This window comes from Kwoniella pini, chromosome 7 (genome assembly GCF_000512605.2).
Source record: "Kwoniella pini CBS 10737 chromosome 7, complete sequence".
NCBI classification, from domain to species: Eukaryota; Fungi; Basidiomycota; class Tremellomycetes; order Tremellales; family Cryptococcaceae; genus Kwoniella; species Kwoniella pini.
The window spans coordinates 187219-205797 of record NC_091722.1 but is presented as its reverse complement, the minus strand read 5'-3'; the positions used below and the strand labels follow the sequence as shown (position 1 = coordinate 205797).

General features: G+C 40.0%; 9 protein-coding genes across 9 annotated transcripts; 4 read left to right on the top strand and 5 right to left on the bottom strand.

Moving 5' to 3' along the window:
- Positions 1 to 290: 290 nt before the first annotated feature.
- Positions 291 to 1145, top strand: I206_105221 (uncharacterized protein; the record flags this gene model as incomplete). The annotated part of the gene is made up of 3 exons (XM_019155610.2): positions 291 to 435; positions 785 to 895; positions 964 to 1145. 3 exons carry the CDS (start codon positions 291 to 293, stop codon positions 1143 to 1145), a joined length of 438 nt encoding a protein of 145 aa, XP_019011764.2.
- A 567-nt stretch (positions 1146 to 1712) lies between these two features.
- I206_105220 (uncharacterized protein) lies at positions 1713 to 4883 on the bottom strand (the record flags this gene model as incomplete). Its single annotated transcript, XM_070203085.1, has 4 exons — positions 1713 to 1855; positions 1920 to 2049; positions 2144 to 3551; positions 3625 to 4883. The coding sequence occupies 4 exons, from the start codon at positions 4881 to 4883 to the stop codon at positions 1713 to 1715; spliced, it is 2940 nt and encodes a 979-aa protein (XP_070059186.1).
- Positions 4884 to 5891: 1008 nt separating this feature from the next.
- I206_105219 (uncharacterized protein) lies at positions 5892 to 7749 on the top strand (the record flags this gene model as incomplete). Its single annotated transcript, XM_070203084.1, has 13 exons — positions 5892 to 6038; positions 6098 to 6112; positions 6190 to 6208; positions 6277 to 6285; positions 6340 to 6419; positions 6475 to 6485; positions 6559 to 6591; positions 6760 to 6786; positions 6847 to 6867; positions 7022 to 7097; positions 7154 to 7418; positions 7486 to 7602; positions 7673 to 7749. 13 exons carry the CDS (start codon positions 5892 to 5894, stop codon positions 7747 to 7749), a joined length of 897 nt encoding a protein of 298 aa, XP_070059185.1.
- A 232-nt stretch (positions 7750 to 7981) lies between these two features.
- On the bottom strand, positions 7982 to 8807 carry I206_105218 (uncharacterized protein; the record flags this gene model as incomplete). Its single annotated transcript, XM_019155613.1, has 3 exons — positions 7982 to 8071; positions 8165 to 8322; positions 8426 to 8807. 3 exons carry the CDS (start codon positions 8805 to 8807, stop codon positions 7982 to 7984), a joined length of 630 nt encoding a protein of 209 aa, XP_019011767.1.
- Positions 8808 to 9072: 265 nt separating this feature from the next.
- I206_105217 (uncharacterized protein) lies at positions 9073 to 9831 on the top strand (the record flags this gene model as incomplete). Its single annotated transcript, XM_019155614.1, has 5 exons — positions 9073 to 9215; positions 9284 to 9385; positions 9461 to 9568; positions 9663 to 9717; positions 9796 to 9831. 5 exons carry the CDS (start codon positions 9073 to 9075, stop codon positions 9829 to 9831), a joined length of 444 nt encoding a protein of 147 aa, XP_019011768.1.
- A 97-nt stretch (positions 9832 to 9928) lies between these two features.
- Positions 9929 to 10711, bottom strand: I206_105216 (uncharacterized protein; the record flags this gene model as incomplete). The annotated part of the gene is made up of 2 exons (XM_019155615.1): positions 9929 to 10262; positions 10653 to 10711. 2 exons carry the CDS (start codon positions 10709 to 10711, stop codon positions 9929 to 9931), a joined length of 393 nt encoding a protein of 130 aa, XP_019011769.1.
- Positions 10712 to 12052: 1341 nt separating this feature from the next.
- Positions 12053 to 14431, top strand: I206_105215 (uncharacterized protein; the record flags this gene model as incomplete). The annotated part of the gene is made up of 10 exons (XM_070203083.1): positions 12053 to 12102; positions 12154 to 12592; positions 12679 to 12788; positions 12877 to 12979; positions 13047 to 13107; positions 13255 to 13432; positions 13497 to 13631; positions 13695 to 13917; positions 13982 to 14081; positions 14163 to 14431. 10 exons carry the CDS (start codon positions 12053 to 12055, stop codon positions 14429 to 14431), a joined length of 1668 nt encoding a protein of 555 aa, XP_070059184.1.
- Positions 14432 to 14619: 188 nt separating this feature from the next.
- On the bottom strand, positions 14620 to 15474 carry I206_105214 (uncharacterized protein; the record flags this gene model as incomplete). Its single annotated transcript, XM_019155617.1, has 1 exon — positions 14620 to 15474. The coding sequence occupies one exon, from the start codon at positions 15472 to 15474 to the stop codon at positions 14620 to 14622; it is 855 nt and encodes a 284-aa protein (XP_019011771.1).
- Positions 15475 to 16293: 819 nt separating this feature from the next.
- On the bottom strand, positions 16294 to 18396 carry I206_105213 (uncharacterized protein; the record flags this gene model as incomplete). The annotated part of the gene is made up of 5 exons (XM_019155618.2): positions 16294 to 16326; positions 16385 to 16552; positions 16605 to 17403; positions 17461 to 17591; positions 17650 to 18396. 5 exons carry the CDS (start codon positions 18394 to 18396, stop codon positions 16294 to 16296), a joined length of 1878 nt encoding a protein of 625 aa, XP_019011772.2.
- Positions 18397 to 18579: the final 183 nt, after the last annotated feature.

The window sequence follows — 18579 nt, the reverse complement described above, 5'->3', positions numbered from 1 at the left end:
TTATCATCTTTAATTACCTGCACATGTATTGCTTGCATCCCATATACAGACCAATGCTAGAATGCCACATTACCGTTCTAAACCATATTTCCGAAAATACCGCCACCGTAGCGTATCTTAAAAGGTTAAGTCGCATAGTCCGGTTGTATAACCACTAAGAAAACACCAATATCATCATCGTTATCATTTCATACTCAATTACAAAAGACATTTAAATCAAACATACAACAACAACATCATCATCATTACATAGACCACCATAATATAAAGAGAAGAGATATCGGATAAAAATGCCAGTAAAAGAAACACCAGCTGCTTTTCCAGTTATTGATACAGATCCTCATTTTACAAGAGTTATAAGGTATATGAGACCTAGTGATTACTTAACTTGGGCTGGATCAACTGCTATTGGACCTGGATTATTTTGGTTATATGGTTAGTAGAATTCTTATTGTGTTTACGATCAGGAGAGAAGGAGAGAATATCAATGGAAATTGTGAAGCCAAATCAAATTTGCTGCAAAATGGAACGTTGTTGAATGTGTGAAAGGTGAATCCTAAAGTTGAACGGATTGAAGGCGAGGAATAAGTGGATGGATCAAGATCAGATACAGCTTGATTGGAATTCATAACGAGTGGGAAGAGCGATACGGGAATTTAATATTACTCGGCTACTTTAAGAACGGAAAGCGCCTTCTTGGTGTCAGGAGGAAGGAAGGAACTGGAAATGATATCGGGTTACAATTTGAAGATAAAGTATGAAAAGCTAATTTCTTCATTTGTAGAAAAAGTAGATCCTACAAAAGCATCAAAAGCAGCATTAAGATCATCATTACGTTTGACTGGATTTTTAGGTTTTGCAGCTGGTTTCATGTTAGCATATCAAAATTCAAGTGGTAAGTGTTTCTAATTTATACTTACTTATATTGTAGGATGGAGAATTGATTATGTTTAATTGAATTAGCACGATTTTGGGGATGGAGAGAAAATTCAGATGAAGTAAAAAAAGATCAAATTGAATTATCAGAAAGATATGCAGCTGGAAAACCTTTATATGGTGAAACTGAATTAACACCTTATTTACAAGGTGTTGCAGCTAGAAATTCAACTTTTAGTCAATTGAAATTACATGCTTTCCCTTGGTGAGTTAATAAGTTTCTTCCAAGCTTGAAATCGGTATGAAGAAAATGTAAAGCAGATGAAGATTTGTTGTGAGATTGTCATTTCTGTTGTTGTGCGAAAGTCGATAACGAATATCAAAGAAAGGAATGTTGTTGGAGAAATCTTTCCGTCTTATCTTGTTCTTAATGTCTAATTTGTTTCATACGATTACAGGTTCAATGTCGCCAATCATAATGTACACGGAGTAGATACTTCAAAATACGGTGCAGATAAACAACCATCATAAATATAAAACATCTTCAATACCCGATCCTTCCCTCAATTCGAAATCTTTTTAAAGATTCGCTCATCCTCTTTGGCTACTACCAATTAATCGTATATGGCACAACACCAACGATCATCACCAAGTATATAATATACTTTATACCTGGAATATTTATATTCTACATGCATGAAAACATTAAAGCAAACTCTTCACATTTAATCATATTATACATCTTTACATGCGGCATGATTTATACAATGTTCATTCATTATTATATGCTTGATATACAGTGAAGAATGCTTGGTAATATACACTATCAATTGAGTCTAATTGACATTATTCGTTTCAGCAGCTGAATCAACCTGATCAATGTCCATTGGTAAACTTGTGTCTTGATTCACTATTGGCAGTTCTTCAGTCGCGTGATCGGCTGATGTCGAAATCGTTGGTGATTTGGTTTTATCAACAGCTTCGTAATGGTTTCGTAAGCTATCGTACCTCTTTGGGTCAGTTCTGAGAGGTCACTAGCTCACCTTCCGATCTACAAGCCGGACAACTATTTCGTCCTTTAATCAGCCATTGATCTACACACTCTTTATGATAACCATGTTTACAATTCAATATTCTACATTCTTCTTCAGGCTCATAATCGCTCAAGCAGATCTATCAAAATGATTTATCAGTACGGTTCCGTTCGTAAAATTACCATTCAAGGAGTGGTTGACATAAGGGGATAATTTGAAATGACTTGACTCACCAAACACCTATCAGCGCAAATATCTAATAATTCTCCCTTTTCTGTCAATTGTGCCATTTGATCCCCTTTCACAACTTTTAATCCGCTTTTTTGAATTTCCTCGTTATCGACTGTAGGAGGTTTAGCAGGACCCATTAATTCACTGATTAAATTCATCTCTTCGTCCGTTAATGGTCCGCCAGTGATTAAGCTAGGTATCGATAAGATCGGATGATTTTGTGGATAATTACCACCTATTACATAAACTAAATAAGTTTGCAATGGTCCTTCTCCTATTGTATTATCATGACGACGTGTCCTAGATGGATTGAGTCGATCTAAAACCCTTTCTCGAAGTGATCTTCTCTCTGTACTGACACCCGAACTAATGTTACTCGTAGACATGTCAGGCAAAGCAGAAGACTGAAGGGACGGTGACGTGTGAGTTGATCCTGAATCTAGAATACCAGCGGAACCATCGTCTGTAGCCGTTGTACTTAAATCACTTGGTGAAGCCAGCGGTGTCGTAGCAGCTGCTGAAACAGGGCTCATGGTAGCTGCTTGACCATCCACAAAAGGGAAATTTGGGTGTTCAGCCAATTCATCCGTTGTCATGTTCGGATCATGTCTTACACTTCTCACACCGATGAAAATACACGGTACAATAGGTTGATTGGCTGTAGCATTATCTTCTAACGGAGAAGACGTTGAAGGTAGGGGAGGGAACATATGAGCTCGGAAGAAGTTCAATCGTCGAGGTTGTCCGTCTGTGCCTCCCGTCACTTGCGGCGTGGGTGCAGTGGAGTCTCGGGGCAGGTTCTGACCCAATTGAGAATGGAACGTGGGGACGATTGGATCAACAGGAAGGATGTTTGAGGTTGCTCCTTCGTGGTCGTCTGATGGACTCGGCGGTATGGGGGTAGGGGCAGTCGAAGGGGCAGTGACAAAACTGTCTTCTTCAGCCACGTCACGCATCTCCACATCCTGCATTTCTACTGTTTCTGATGAAGCTCCATCCAATTGTACTTCCGGTTGCGCGTCGAGTGCGGGTGAAGCAGACGTTGTGAGATTGACAGGTAGAGGTCCTGCGAATTCCCTTACTGCGCCAACCAGATCGCCCTGTACGCCCTCAAGGAAACGTTGGAATTCGGAGGCAATCACATCGGCATTCGCTGTCGATCCTCCTTCGCCCTCTGGGGCAGGACTTACAGTTGGGTTTGTCGAAAAGGGCCTATCGTTTGAGCCTTGTATAGCAGTTCGAAGGTAATTACCCAGAGCAGCTTCGACGGTTTGGGTCCGATTCTGTCGAGGTCTGATCCGGTTGACGATCGCTTCGAGAGCTGAAGCAGCTGGAGAACGAGGATTGGCAGGTGGAAAAGGTGGCGACGAGGGTGCTAGTAATGTCGTTGCAGTCGCGGCTGCCGTCACACTACGGATCACAAACCTGCTTGTCAGCTTCTCCAGTCTCAGACACTACTAAAGTCAAAGTAAGAATGACTCACGTCAATAGACCACCAATCATTCTTGCTTGAGTCTCGATATTCGATCTGTTATCGCTATCCCTACTCTGATTCCTGAATCCTCGTCGTGGATGACTTGTACTGCCTTCCGATGACCTTCTGGCTCTCATACCAGGTCTTCTCCTAGGTTCATTGCCCTCAGCATTCCCAGCCTCTACACTCTCATCCTCGAAGGACGGCTGAGCGTGAGTCTGCGCTAAACCCTGAATGATTAATACGGCACCTGGAGTGACTCTTCGTCTTTCTACACGATCTTGAGCATCGTTCAATTGCCTTTCAGTTTGAGCTAATTCTTCTCTGGCTTGGGTCAATCTTTCGGTCAATTCCTGGATTGCTGACTCGCTCTCCTCTAATCTCCTATCTGCATCATCGATAGATGATGTAGGCTCTCTTGTGGGAATCTCTCGCTGGGGGGCCTCAGACGATATACCTGGGGTGGAAAATCCAAGCAAAGCAGTTAATCTATCTGACATTGTTCTTTGTGGAATTGATCGCCCTTCCGATCCCGATTGATCGTTCAAATCAGGCGAAGAAGACGTTCTTCTGAAGTGATCGAATATTCGTCCGGCACTTGAAGATGATGGGGAGGTGGAATTCGCTTGCCACTCAGGGCCTAGTGTATCGCGGATGAGCGTTAATGATTGTCTACGTTCTTCAGAAAGTGGATCGGAAATCTCAGACGAAGGTGTAGTCGGTAGAGGTATTGGTGCTGCCGTAGGAGTCAGTAGAATAGACTGTTGTATTGGTGGTGCTTCAACCGCGGAGCAAACAGGAGATGAACGTGATATTATTGAAGCGGTTTGTATCGGTTCAGCTAAGGTGGGAGCATGGGCGGAAGTTTGCATTGAGGATGAGGAAGTGGCTTCGACGTTGTCTTCCATCACTTGATCGCTGCTTTCGGGGGCAGGTGGCAAGGTCGACTTCGGTGATGCTATTGATATTTCTTCTGGGATCGGATTGGGAGCAACTGGACTCGACGCTCTAGCTTTCTTCTTTTTTCCTTCCTCTCGCCCCCCACTTTCGCTGCCGGTCCGCGGTGATAAGGAATCTGAGGTAGTACTCCCTTGTCTGAGCCTCTTTGAGTTTGTACTAGCATCGTTGTTCCGTCTACCCAGATTTGAAAACCTACGGAGAGAATTGAAGCGGAAGTGCCGCGTATTGGTTGGCGGAGGTGACGAAGGGCTTTGGGCTGCGGACGGAGAGGAAGGGTTGCGCTGAAGTTGCGAATGGGATGATCCCATCTTGCCTGTGGAAGGAGTCAATGTTGTGTTCTATATTGGATGGATGTTGGTATAATTCTCTTGAAAATACTGATTGATTGATAATCGATGATAGAATATCTGGTCAAAGGAATCCATATGATTTGCGTGAGTTTAGGAGGAGAGGGAATGTTTCCTGTTCGTGTATTTACTACTTTACACCCCACTTCGTGTCTCCGATATCATCGCCAACGATCTCTGATGCTGTAATTGGTCTCGCTTCGATGCAAAAAGAGGAGGAAAGAGCAGAATGATAGTATGATTAATCTAGAAACATTCGCGCGTAAGAGTAACGTTGAAGATTATTCGGCGAAACCCGCTCAAATGACGCAACCGTATATATCAATTCACAAGACCTCAAACAGAACGAGTATGGAAGCATGTGAAATGTGAACTCATCCAAATACATCACTACAGCAACTGTCGCAATTCGTGACCACCACAGCCATCCAATCATGTAGGGATTTAATGTACTGACTGCAACTTGAACTTGAATCCCTCCTAAAGCCTCATAGTGCTTAGGCGCGACAAGTGATTCTGCAATGTCATTTATCAAACAGTGTGGCTGAGCATGGACGGAGCTGAGCTCAATAAGTCGCTCACATGTACTGTTGTCATTTACTTAAGCATGTTATAGTTAAAAACTTTGAATCTGATATAAGATCAGGTTTTTACATGAGACAGGAGATTGATTTTTCCAATGACCCTCGTCAACTAGAGGTATAACTAAGATACACAACCATTTTGTGTATCTGACTAAATACACTCAAATATACCGATTTGTTTTCAAGTTGATCGAACAAGAGGAAAGGAATGCTAAAATAATTGCGCTGAACGGGTACATCTTCCATTCAGTCACTTTTGAGAGGCTGCATGCCTTATAGTTTACTAATTCTCCCGTCTCACATTGGACTGACGATGTCTAATCCAACTAACACAGCTCTATATAAAATATCCAAGCTGACAATAGACCCGTACAACATACACACCATGAATAACTGGCCATTCTCATCGAATCTGAGCGAGACTTCATCCGATCATTCGGTTGAAGATGTTGGGCCAATACAATGGCGAGATAGGACGATATGGACAGTCGGTAAACGAGGAGGTTGGCCTATCGATGTAGTGGAGCAAGAAGTGAGTTCATTGGATATATGCACGAAAAAAAGGCTATGTCTCATACTTTATGTTCACAGAGAAGAGAAGCCGAAGTGAGTAAAAAATGCGTTTATGGACAAGGGATCTTGTTTCACGCGGTCATTGATCTTATGTTCAACTATCGACTTAGCATCATCTTTTAAGGATACGTAAGTGTACATCTCATCGTCGCACCTCTTAACAACGCAAGAAGGCTTATAGCTGAAATCATCAATAGTTCTAGGCCGTACGTAGACTATCAGCATAAGGAAACCGCCGAATCTTGCTGACAAAACTTCAGATCCATTCTATGAACGAATTTCAGAAATATTGAAAGATACGTCTAATCATCACAGGAAGAAAGTCCTGGATGTAGGAACAGTAAGTCTAGTTTGTTTTGTAATTTGTTGGATTCAAGTTGACTTCCCGCTTGAAGGGCGAAGGCACGTAAGTTTTCATTTTGACAGACGATGAAAAGGACTATCTTGTTATTGCTAATAAAAAAAATGATTCAATATAGTTGGGCGATAGAAATGGCAGATTTGTTTCCACAGTAAGTCCTTCTGACTCTTTCAACCTATAAGTCACTTTTTCAAATATCTCTGAGCTGATCAAGAGAAAATGTTGTAAAGTGTCAAGATCATTGGGTAAATCTTTCTGCTATATCGTAATCCTATCAGAACCGAGAAGTAAGAAGCTGAACGAGATTTGTACTACCTAGTATTGATGAAGTAGCTATTCAACCTGTGTAAGTTTGTATTCAAGGACTGAGTATGAGAAAGAATTGATGTTAAGCATGATTAGATAGTATGGTACCACCAAATTGCGAGTGAGTAATTTCTTTTTCCATCATTATCTATAATACAGCCTAAGAAGGGCTTAATGATCTTTATTCCAAAACCAGATTTCAAATGTAGGCAATTCCTTCTTATTGTGAGGACATCTTTAGATATACCTACGCTAAGTCAATTATCTTGAAACAGAATGGATTTATCGAAAGCGTTACCTTATCCAGCTCAATCACTCGACATTATACATCTTCGATTCCTAGTCAATAAGGTAAATTCAAAAGTCTTTGGTTGCATTACACAGAGATACAGTTAATCTATTCTTAGGTACCTGAATATTTGTCTCTCATATCTCAAAGTCTCCATTTACTCAAATCAGGAGGTTTATTACTCATTTTTGATAATTTTACAATACCTCAAGATGATTTAAATAATACGCCAAAAGGTATTCAAGCTTTTCATGATTCCTATAATCGATCTTTAAAAACTGCTAAGATACAAAAAGTGATTACTGAAGATATAATAAATATCTTAAGAGGTAATGGAGAAATTAAAGGTGATTTAATTAAAGTTCCTATAAATCATGGAAATGGTAAGTTGATTATATTTCTAAAACGATTCAGAATCTCTGAATTTAATATTATGATATTCATTTAAAGGTAGGATGAAACAACTTTCAAAGATTCATTTAATAAATTTGAAAGCATGGGTAGAATCTACCAAATATATGATAATTGAATATGGGGAGTATACGGATTCAGAATTTGATATTTTAAGTAGGTTCACCATGCTCAACAATTTGGGTCGCGAGATCACCTAAATGAAGATTGTTGTTCAACTTGATAGGTGAAGCGTATTTTAAAGATATAGATATTAATCAGTTGTATACTTGTTATCATTCTTTATGGCTTAGAAAAGCTTAGTCATAAGGGAATCATCCAGAATCAAAATGAAGAGAGGCCGGATCTTAGATTGGTGAATTGATGTATTTTATAACAAACGAATACATCCGGATTTTACATATTTTATACAACTTTCATAGACAAAGTGTCATCCGAAATTCCGAGTTTCATTCTGGTCAAGTATCAGCTCTTTTCAATCATTAGACACATCCAAACAATATTAGCTGAACGGTTGTCAAGTATTGTCATGAAACTACTTTGAAGCGAATTTCCCAATTTGATAAGCACCTTTAGCAGTCAATTTAGCAGCTCCTACTCCTAATTTACCTAATCCTGACATGACCTGATAATCTCATCAATCAGCGTTGACCTACTCGAAGGTTTATGTCTCTTCCATCCAATATAGTATGATCGGATAGTTTGCCTCTCGACTTACCTGATCTTTCCTTTCTGTCGTAGCTATACTTCTCCAACCATCATTCACTCTATCAGCTGCAGCTCCAATTGTATTTTGAGCTCTATCAGGAATATATCCTTGAGCTTGTTTCAAATATGACTGTTGTCCTGAAGTACCAGTTGATGTTGTTGTTGAAGCTGTGCATGCATTATTGTCAATTAGCCTCGTTATCACCATTATCATAACACCCCTTACGTTCATCCCTGGTTGAAATATGGAAGGTCTAGAGGATGGACTTACATGTCGCTACGTTCCGTCTTGGAGGTTCAGGAGGAGTGGGAGGCATCATACCGTCCTTACCTAAAGGTGGTAATTTTCTTCCATTAGAAGATTGAGGTTCATCATATGTATTTCTATATCCTTGTCTAGAAGGATCAGGTGTATATGAGAATGACGAATTTGTATTCGAACTTGAACTTGGTGGAGCAGGTACATTTCTACCTTTGTTCAATTGCGACAAAGAGCCATATTGAACTGGTTCATTTGGAATAGGACGATTGGTTTGAGATCCAGGTCTCGTAGAATTATTATATGATGGTGGTGGCGAAGTTGGATTTTGTGAAGGAGCGGGCGGAGGTGCCGTATAAAATGGATTATGATATGTTCTATTAGGTTGTGACATCTTGTCTAATTGACCGTTATACTTGTGATTAATGGCTTGTATATAAGCTTTATTTCAAAATGATCATGCATTAAAGCAATGAAGTTCAAGTTGATTTTCTTGGCATCATCTACTTGATATTCTGACGTAGTTAATGTAGCTCCTTAGTCATAATTGATTCCGCTCCTTTCAACCTATTTCCTTGTGTTTGGGTGATTTTATTGTGAATGAAGCATCTCTCGAAATCACATAAATATCTTCGTAGCAACCCACGAAATCAATCAAAATGTCGACAGTAATTAAGCCTTTGACCGGCATGCACGCAGAGAGGTCTCAAGTCTATACCGCCCATTTGCAGAATTCCCTTCTACCTGAATTGGAAATGACCAGGCATAATCTGATGATAATGGAAAATGATATCTCAGAATAGTAAGTTCAACGCATAAAAACACAATCTAGAAGGACCATCTTCGAAGCTAACTATTGGTAATGAACAGTGAAAATCTTAGAGGAAAGATTGAAGAGCTGGAAAAGCTTGATGGCAATAGTATTGAAACTCTAACTGAAATGGGTGCTGGTATATGGGTAGAAGCCAAAATGTTAGTTGATCGGAATTTCAATATCAATTCAAGCACGAGTCGTGTGGAAAGCTAATCAAGTGTAATTGGTTTTAGACCTGATACGAATGTTATAACTCTTGATCTTGGATATGATTTACATATGGATATGAACCTTAAAGAGGCTAAAGAGTATGTGATTAAGAAAGTAGAAATTCTGAAAAGGTGAATCTGAAAGTTCGCTCTTAAGAGATCCTTCCATCATTACCCCATTTGGTTTTTACCCATCTGAATCACTGATGTTCCAATTTAATTATAGGAAAAGAGATAATTTCAGTAAGAAAGAAGAATTTCTAGTTTGGCAAATTGGACAAGTGAGTTCAACAATCCAATCTTGATCTCGTAAAGGAGCACATCGCGCTTTTTTGGACTGACAGGTACTTGATGTATAGTTTCATGGAGCACTTTCACAACCTGATGCAAGATAAGGAACTATACCTGCGATGTAGCGAGAACATCTTCCCACGCATAATAATGATTAAGTAAAGTAAGTGTACATCTAATATCTCAGACCAAACATATTCTCTAATCCTGTTCTATGTTAGGCTTCTCAACCATGTTGATAAAATTCTGGGCGGATTTCCATAACCAATCTTTCAATCCGAATTTGTCCAATAATGGCATTAACCAAGACATTAAATTAGAAAAACTTCCAATCCAAATTTTACCTCTTGGTTCAACTTTATCTATTTGATTCACTAAAGATTTAGCGAAATCCGAAGGAGAAATGATATGTTTAGCACCACTAGTAACTTGATCAAGTACTTTTGAATGTATAGCTTCAAAATTCGTATACCATGGTGTTGGGTTTTGTGATTTCAAAGGAAAAACATGGGAGTCATTTGGGTTCCCACTATTCCTACAATAGAAGTTTAGTCAGCGTTTACAAATAGACGCTATGTGTTGATTCCACTGAGTTGTCAAGTGGAAAATCTTCGTATTGTCGACTTACCAGTCTCGCAATTGATTACTTTGACATTCAGATTATGCATTTCAATTCTCATTGTATCGGTCAAAGTTTCAGGTGCAGCCTATCAAACCAGATCAGATTATTCGATTAGCATGGTAGTGAACGTGAGAATGGTGAGATTTACAAGCTGTGTTAGCAATCTTAGTCAAGTTAAACTTGCCTTTGAGGAATTATAAGCACTTGACCAAGCCGGACCTTTTATGAACGTAATACCCTTTCAAATACATACTAGTCGTTGAAGCTTATTCTCATGCGGTGGACCAAGCCCTTTGGGCACACAGATTCTGCTGGGCTAATAGCCCGATATCGAAGCCCTTACCGAATGCATCATCTACCATAATTGCAAGATTACTTGTGATAAAATCGGCATTTAGCTTTCGAAAGTGCCATGGATCTTGGGACTTTTCGCTGATATGATACTACGCATCCGGCTCTTGAAGTCGACGCGAATTGATGAACTCAGGTGTTGTACCGGAGTTATCTCTTTCTATACTTGGATGGTGTTATATATTGCGAACACAATAATGAAAGCTATTTGTAGTCAAAGCAATGTTTTTATTCCCGAGGTTCAGGTGATACAACGTAAATCTGTTAGAATTCCGAAATTGTGCCACCCCTACACATTCGTTAGAAGTTCCGATAATCATCCTATCGCTTTGTGATGGTCGATCATAGAAGGAGAAATCCAAATACCGCCAACAGCCTTTTTACATTCGGTTGGAATCGATCGGATGGCAACATATTGATAAGTCCCGTAAGTATAATGATCTATCACTGAGATGTCAATTCTTTGAGACCTTCTGATTTGGCTTAGTGGATGAAGGGCAATTCAGATATCGTGCTTATAATTTTGTGACGCCTGTACCTACCCGGATCGCAAGAGTTGTTCTGACCGCTTGTACTCATGCGAATGGAAGTCCTTGTGATTCCCTGCTATTTCTTTCTAGACACATTTTTGCATGCCTGAAGGGATTTACCAGAATTTATCAAACCGTCGAATTACCTAATCTTTGGAGCCTAAATGAGGACGTTGGAAGCATGACGCAAGATAACAAAATATGATCGAACTGAATAACGTAAAAAGTAAGTTCGGCATAGCGGGCTGCCGGAAGACTTGGACGATGTGTTGGTTGTCACCTCAATTGTATGATTTCGCTCTTAAGAAGATGCACTGCAGTAATCACATACTGAGTGACGGTACATCATGATGAGACATACACCTTGATGTGAACATTGATGGGAGATCCGGTGTGGAACCTATGCACCGCCCAGATTCAACTCACATTTGTTTTCTATTCAGATAATATCAACCGCATTCAGGAACCCTTTTCAGATCCGATTACTTTTGCATTTTAGCAGAGTTCTGGAGTGACATACCTGTGTGGTCTAATACGTAAAGTATCTCCATGAGGTTAATTGGAAAATTATTGCATAATGCTGATAAGCAAGTCTAATACGCATAGCTCGTTTGACGCACACCCTTGTCATGCCCGAAATCTAGCATGCGGTGTCGCCGAGATCCCTTGGTGTAAATGCAGATATTTGATTGTATCAATGCTATACTATATATCGAGATGGAGAAGAGTTCATTTCGTTTCCACTATCTTCGCTATACTTGATAAAATCTTCCCAATTGTTAGCATTGGCTGCTACAACTCTATCCATTACCGGAGCGCATAATGACTGTCATCAAACCTTCTCACTTCATCGTCGTTCCCACAGCTATGTGGTAAGTTATCTTCTTTCCATTTTAACTTATGAATATGTTAACCCAAAACAGGGGTCACTTGAGACCATTATTACATTTATCACTCAATCTAATTACTCTTCATCCAAATTTACATCTAACTTTACTTGTTACTCCATCGATTTTACCTAGAGTAGAGCATGAACTAAAATCAACTTCTTTCGCTCATATTTATACGAAATCACCTCCAGGTCCAGGTACTTCATCACCAAATCCAGATTTACATCATATTACACCTCAAGAACAAATTCAAGAAGATAAAGCAATTGCAGATAAACTTCAAATTATAACTTGTATTTCACCAGAATTTAATTTACCAAAAGAATGGAGTGCTGAAACTATGGCTCAAGAAGGTATGGATTATGCTCAAACTGTACCTAAGTTCATTAAAGCTTTGGTTAGTAAAGAACATAGATTAGCTGAAGTAGAAAACAAATATGATGATATTCCACCCAATTTCTTAATTTACGATGTGAGTTTTGACTTTGCTCCATACATCTTATAGTGTTTTTTGTATATCTTGGATTCACGGGCTAATCATACTACCCAATACAATAGACATTCCTCCCATTTATTCCTGAAGTCATGAGAGGTGTCATGTCAGAACTCCAAAAACCAATGTTACCTTTGATCGGCTTCGTTCCAAGTAATGCTGCGGCGACATGGCAGTGAGTCTAAGCCTTCACATGACTATAAGTCATGTCAATAGGCAAGTGAATAGAACAGGCACTCATGGATGTGTGATATCCCTTGCAGTACGTTCGCCGAGGAAGAGACTGGTGGTCATTTCCGGCTCGCCAGTCGTCTGATTGAGGAGGATATAGCAAATGGGATGGATACTGCTGAAGCGCATGTCAAAGTAGGTTACACTGCTCGCTCGCGCGCTTCGTTGCAGTGAACAAGATTCATGTTGAGTTTCATTTCAGCACGCCTTCGGTACCTATGGAAAAGTCAAAACGATCCCAGGATTACCACCTAAATTTGATTGTAAGTTATCGTATCAATGAGTACATATCGAGGTCCTAAGGTTTATCACTGATATATGATTGCTCAACAGATGAATGGTGTAAGTTGAATATCCGATGTTTGATGAATCAGCAGAACAGACAGTAATATTGTTGTTTTTGATTGTAGGGCCCAATCTTGCTACTGTTCCCATGCCTCCTCAAGCGTTCATGGGGATTATACCGTCCGCCAAAGCTGCCAAAGACCCAGCTGTCCATGGTCTTGTTTGCCCTACCACTGCTGAGATTGAGCCAGAAGCCGTAGAGGCATTGGAAAAGGAGATGGGCTATCGTATCTACATGGCTGGGTAGGTTGTTGATGCTTGGCTCTATCGAAATACATCAATAACAGCTACAATGTAATCATTACAGTCCTCAATTTCCTGAATCAGCATGGGCAGGCGAACACCCAGAACCTAAAGCTAAAAATGAAGATGACGAAAAAGTATTCGCTTTTTTGGACAAAATGAAGAAAAAACATGGAATCAATAGCGTGATCTACGTTAGGTGAGCTTTCTAAATAACAACAGCCTTTAGTGGCCGTCTCTCACGTTCGATGTAAATATATAGCATGGGATCCCTGTTCTTCCCAGCAACTCGACCAGAACTCATCCGCTATATTCTTAAATCACTTAAAGACAATGGTTTCCCATTCGTCTACGCTTATGCTTCTCAAATGGCCCCGATACCGGAAGATCTGCAGAAAGAATTAGACGATAATGAAGATTCCTGTGCAGTGAAATTTGCTCCACAGTGGGATGTTGTAAATCACGAAGCTACAGGTTATTTCTTGGTAAGCCTCCTATCGACTTTGTATGCTTCAGATAACGGTTGTTGACTCAGCCTTGTTGTTGCAGTCACACTGTGGATCAAATAGTACTGCTGAGGCGATCTTAGCTGAATTACCAATGGTTTCCATGCCTTTCGCTGCTGATCAGGGGGAATTCACTTCATTGTGTAAGTATCCCTAGTCAGCCTCAGTGCCAAAGTCGTTGGAGTTTTTCGCACATAAATTGGCTGATATCGACCATTTTTTAGTATCCGAGATATATAAAGTTTCTATTGACTTGAAACAAGTCAAAACCTTCCGAACACCAGAATTCAATAAGTTATACGACGGCACAATCGTTGTAGGAACAGAAGAAGCTATCAAAGCTGAGCTCAAGCAAACTTGGGATACACTTAGAGGTCCAGAAGGGGAAGCTATGAGAGAAAGGATGAAGGCACTCAAAGCTACTATAAAGAAAAGTTGGGCTGATGGTAGATCCAAGAAAGATATGTTGGCGCTTGGTACTTGTTTCGAGTAGGCAATATGCCTCCGGACTTCTACAGGACAAGTGTTATGATTATGAGAATGTAAATGACTTGTATATTGATGCATATCACGATAAGATAAATTTATGTACAGAATCTCAAGCTAGAGCTCTAACAGGTCACCATAACACTAATTTGAATGGATCGATTCAGGCAGTTCGTAAGTCTTAGTTTCTCTATTCTAAGCTGCCTGTTCCGGAGTGTACCATGTGATTGGCCCGTCCCACCATTGGTCAGTTTTGTCTTGGGAGACATCCACTTGACCATGTAAGAATAAGATAGGAGCTTTGGTATTTTTCTGCTCCGATTCATCGTGAGGGATTAAAGCTGTGACGTTCAAGGTACAAGCTGTATCCTTGACTCTATCTGACTCATGGGACCTCCACCAGCTATCCGATCTATCATTTTCCATTATATCTGTATGCAAATCAACTCTATCAACTACTGATCCCTCAATAGGCCAAGGAATAGGGGTGATAGTTGGAATTTCTCTTGTTATTCCTCCTTCTTCATCTACTCTATAAGCATGAGTAATTGTATTTTCCATAAGAGTTGAAACTTCTTCTTTTGCAGTTACTGTACTCCACATACTCCTCCCGTGATTTTCACGATTCATTAACCATGTTTTTCTCATACCTTTTCCATCTTCTGATATCGGTACAAAAAATAAACTATTTCTATAATCTTCGACTAAGTCACCTGCGAAAACTTGAAACTTATGCCTACCTGATGGTTTAGTAGGATCAATATTACCAGTTTTTACAATATTAACACCGATTGATCTAGTTGTCTCATTTGTTCTATTTTCTACACAGACTTTATCTAAAGCTTCACATTCTTCCGCAGTGGGACAGTATTCACTGTTGGGATCAAGACGTTTAGTAAGCAATGAATGAATGGTAACGATTTGAACGGGATACTTTGTATCATCACCTGATTGATCTGACAATGTACCTTCGTAATGAAGCTTTAATGAGGCATCTTCAGCTTCGTGACGAACGGAAGGAAACTTTACACTAGGAAGCGAACAAGGCATGTTTATTTAATGATATCACGCAACAATATTTGAGATGGTAGTAATAATAAAAAAGGTGGGAAGTGTTTTTATAGAATGGGAATGTGAGATACTTCAAATGGAGAAGTGGGAATAATCTGCAGCGTTGAATTGGGGTTTTTATATCTTAATCTGCAATGGGGATTGAGAATCTCATCCTTATCTATAGCCTAAGTAAACGAGCAGCATCCTTTTAATATTAGTTTGATGTCTTCTATCAGTCAAGCGGAGTGTTGCGGATAGGTCTTGACGTATACAAAGGTCTTCACCGTCACCGTCGGCCCTTTTGTCAAGAAACAAAAGAGATACCTCGCAACACCTCCACTAGACTATCATTTATGAAAGGAAATGATACAACAGATCAACAGACTTATCCGGAGATCTTCCGTCGTGAGTGGATTCAGATTTATATCGTAGTCTTTCCATTCACATGAATCTCCTCCAGAATTATTATACTTCTTATCCGAAGTGTCCCCGCTATGACTTTAACAATATGAAAATGCTAGATGATTATTTGATTGACCGTATCTTATCTTTCTTATCTCCTTCGAATTTAATTCGGTGCTCATCAACCAATCAGCACTTTAATCAAATAATTACAACTTTTTACAACTCAACCTGAATTTATCAACACATTCATCAAGTGACTAATCGAAATCTTATCAATCAAGAAAAAAACTCAAATAATGACAATGATAAAAATGAATATAAAGATGATAATGAATTTTTCAAATTTTTTCCCGATGTAATTATTATAAGATATGACAATATCACAATGTTGATCGCTGAGTGAGCCGGGCATTATGCAAAATCAAAAATCGTAACCCATCCGGTCTAGGATTGTTCATCGAACCATAAGTATCTCGACATTAAAAGCAGAAGTCTGGCTCACCTCATGTTCAAAAACCACTTTCTCACCATCAAAGATGACTTTGGTGACTAGCCCATGGGCAGGTACGTCCTCGAAACAACCCCCATAGCTAGTGAAAGGAGTGCTCTTATCCCAATGCAAATAGGGATGACCACAAATATAGGGTTGTTCTGACACAGCCGACCGAACCTACATCGATGAATGGTTGAGAATGATCTATTTTCAACGACACGAAACTTACGTTCTGTGCGCGATCAACAACCACATCAATCTGTCCTCCAAGACCACCTAACGATCGATGACAAGCTGGAACGTATCCAGTTTCAGTACGATGATTTTCAATGTAGAGTTCGGTCAAAATGGTGCCTTTTGTATTCTTTTGTTCATTATAATGTCTATAGTAACTGATGTGTCGAGTGCCAAACACTCGGAGATCTTGGTGAGTATTCTCTGGACCTTTCAAGTATGTTATTGACGATCCTTCCTTCCACATATCAGGACTAACTACCTTGAGATCCCTAAATATCTCTTCGCTTTTATCAGATTGAACGCAGCAATCACATAGCCTTAATGCGTATTCTTCATCGTTATTTAGATCAGGGAATTTATATTTCATCCGACAAATCCGAAGAGGGTTTCTCCTATTTTGATGAATAGGAGGCAATCCATTACGTGGTAATATTCGGCTGGGAAAGATGCCAGAAAGAACGGCTTCCCGTACATATTTGACTGGTATATTGACAATGATCCATGGAACGCTGTCCTCAACCATATGCGTTGGTATTGGATGTTCGTCGAAAATCGTAAAAGCAACTTCGATGATCTGGCTACGACCATTACTTGAGTCAGTCAATCGACCGGGATTAATTGTTTCATTCACTATTCCATGAGGTATCAAATCTCGGCCTTCGGGGGGAAATTCATTTCGACCATGAGGCATGCGCAGAACCATTTGAGCCCGGGTCATTGTATGTGGCCGGGTAGTATCGTCCAGCTTGTACAAAAGAAGATATTCTCGCTCGATAGGTTCGACAGGGAAGCTAGATACGTTTCGGTAAGCAGAAATCTTTTGCTTGCCATCAAGAGGCGGTGCTCACCCTCCGTACCCGCTGGTACCAGATGATGGCTGATGAGGTGCAGCAGGACCAAGAATTGCGACTATATCATGTCCGTATATTCCTATGTGACTGGAAAACCCAAGATACGGATGTTTTTCAATGTGACCCCACTTTCGTTTCGAAATGTTAGTCTGGATGATTTTTGAGAGCAATATCTGATTGACTTACTATAGCGCCTTTACCTTCTGTCCACCTGGTCCACTTGATATCATGCGTTGTGTGAACTATTAATAAACCCTCACGACCAATCATCACCCTCGGGCAATTGTTCAGTCCCATGTCTCGAGTGTTCTTGATGATCTCGTCAGACTCTCGAGGTTGAGCTATTTCGATCTCATTGAAGAGATGAAAAACTCTGATTTGATATCTTGTGTTGTGACCTTCTTGTACACTTTCCACACAGATTATAACATCATCCTTTATGTCCACTACACTAGCACCTTCCTCCCGTTGAGGTTTGAAATCGACTTTGACAGCTTTATCCTTAAGTTCTTTCCCATCGATCTCCCAGAGTGTAAGTAGAGTGTAAAGACCATCGCTTCCCATCAAATATTCTTCACCAGGATTTGGAGCTGTCACGATATACTTGTCGGCTACATCTGCAACTACCTGATTATCTGGGAGTTTGTATGATTTGATATGAGGTCGAAATGTCAGCAAGTTATCTTCGCTTTTCAGCAGTCGATGGAGTTCGTCCATCGGTGTCTTTGCTGAACCATGTTTGAAGTGTACCATACGATCAGGAGTAAGAGGGAAACAGCGTCCGAAAAGGTAATTATAGAGGAAGAGCTGAATAGTCGAAGAGGAGTTTACGACAGAATTGATGAGTTTGCATGTTGCTGAACATGATAAGAGGTCTTTTAGGGGTAGTTTGCGTAAGATGAGCTCTATCAGAAAGTTGTCTAATCGATCCATGGTGCTGTTATACACTTATGGAGAAAAGTAATGAGACAAAGCTGAGGGGATATGAAACGCAAGTTGACGTGTTATGAAGTGTGTTGTACTCAATCAACTCTTGTATGATTCTTGACGCATGGATCGTTTTTAATATATGAAATTCGCAAGGCGATCAGTCCTTTCATTTTTACCTGACTGCGC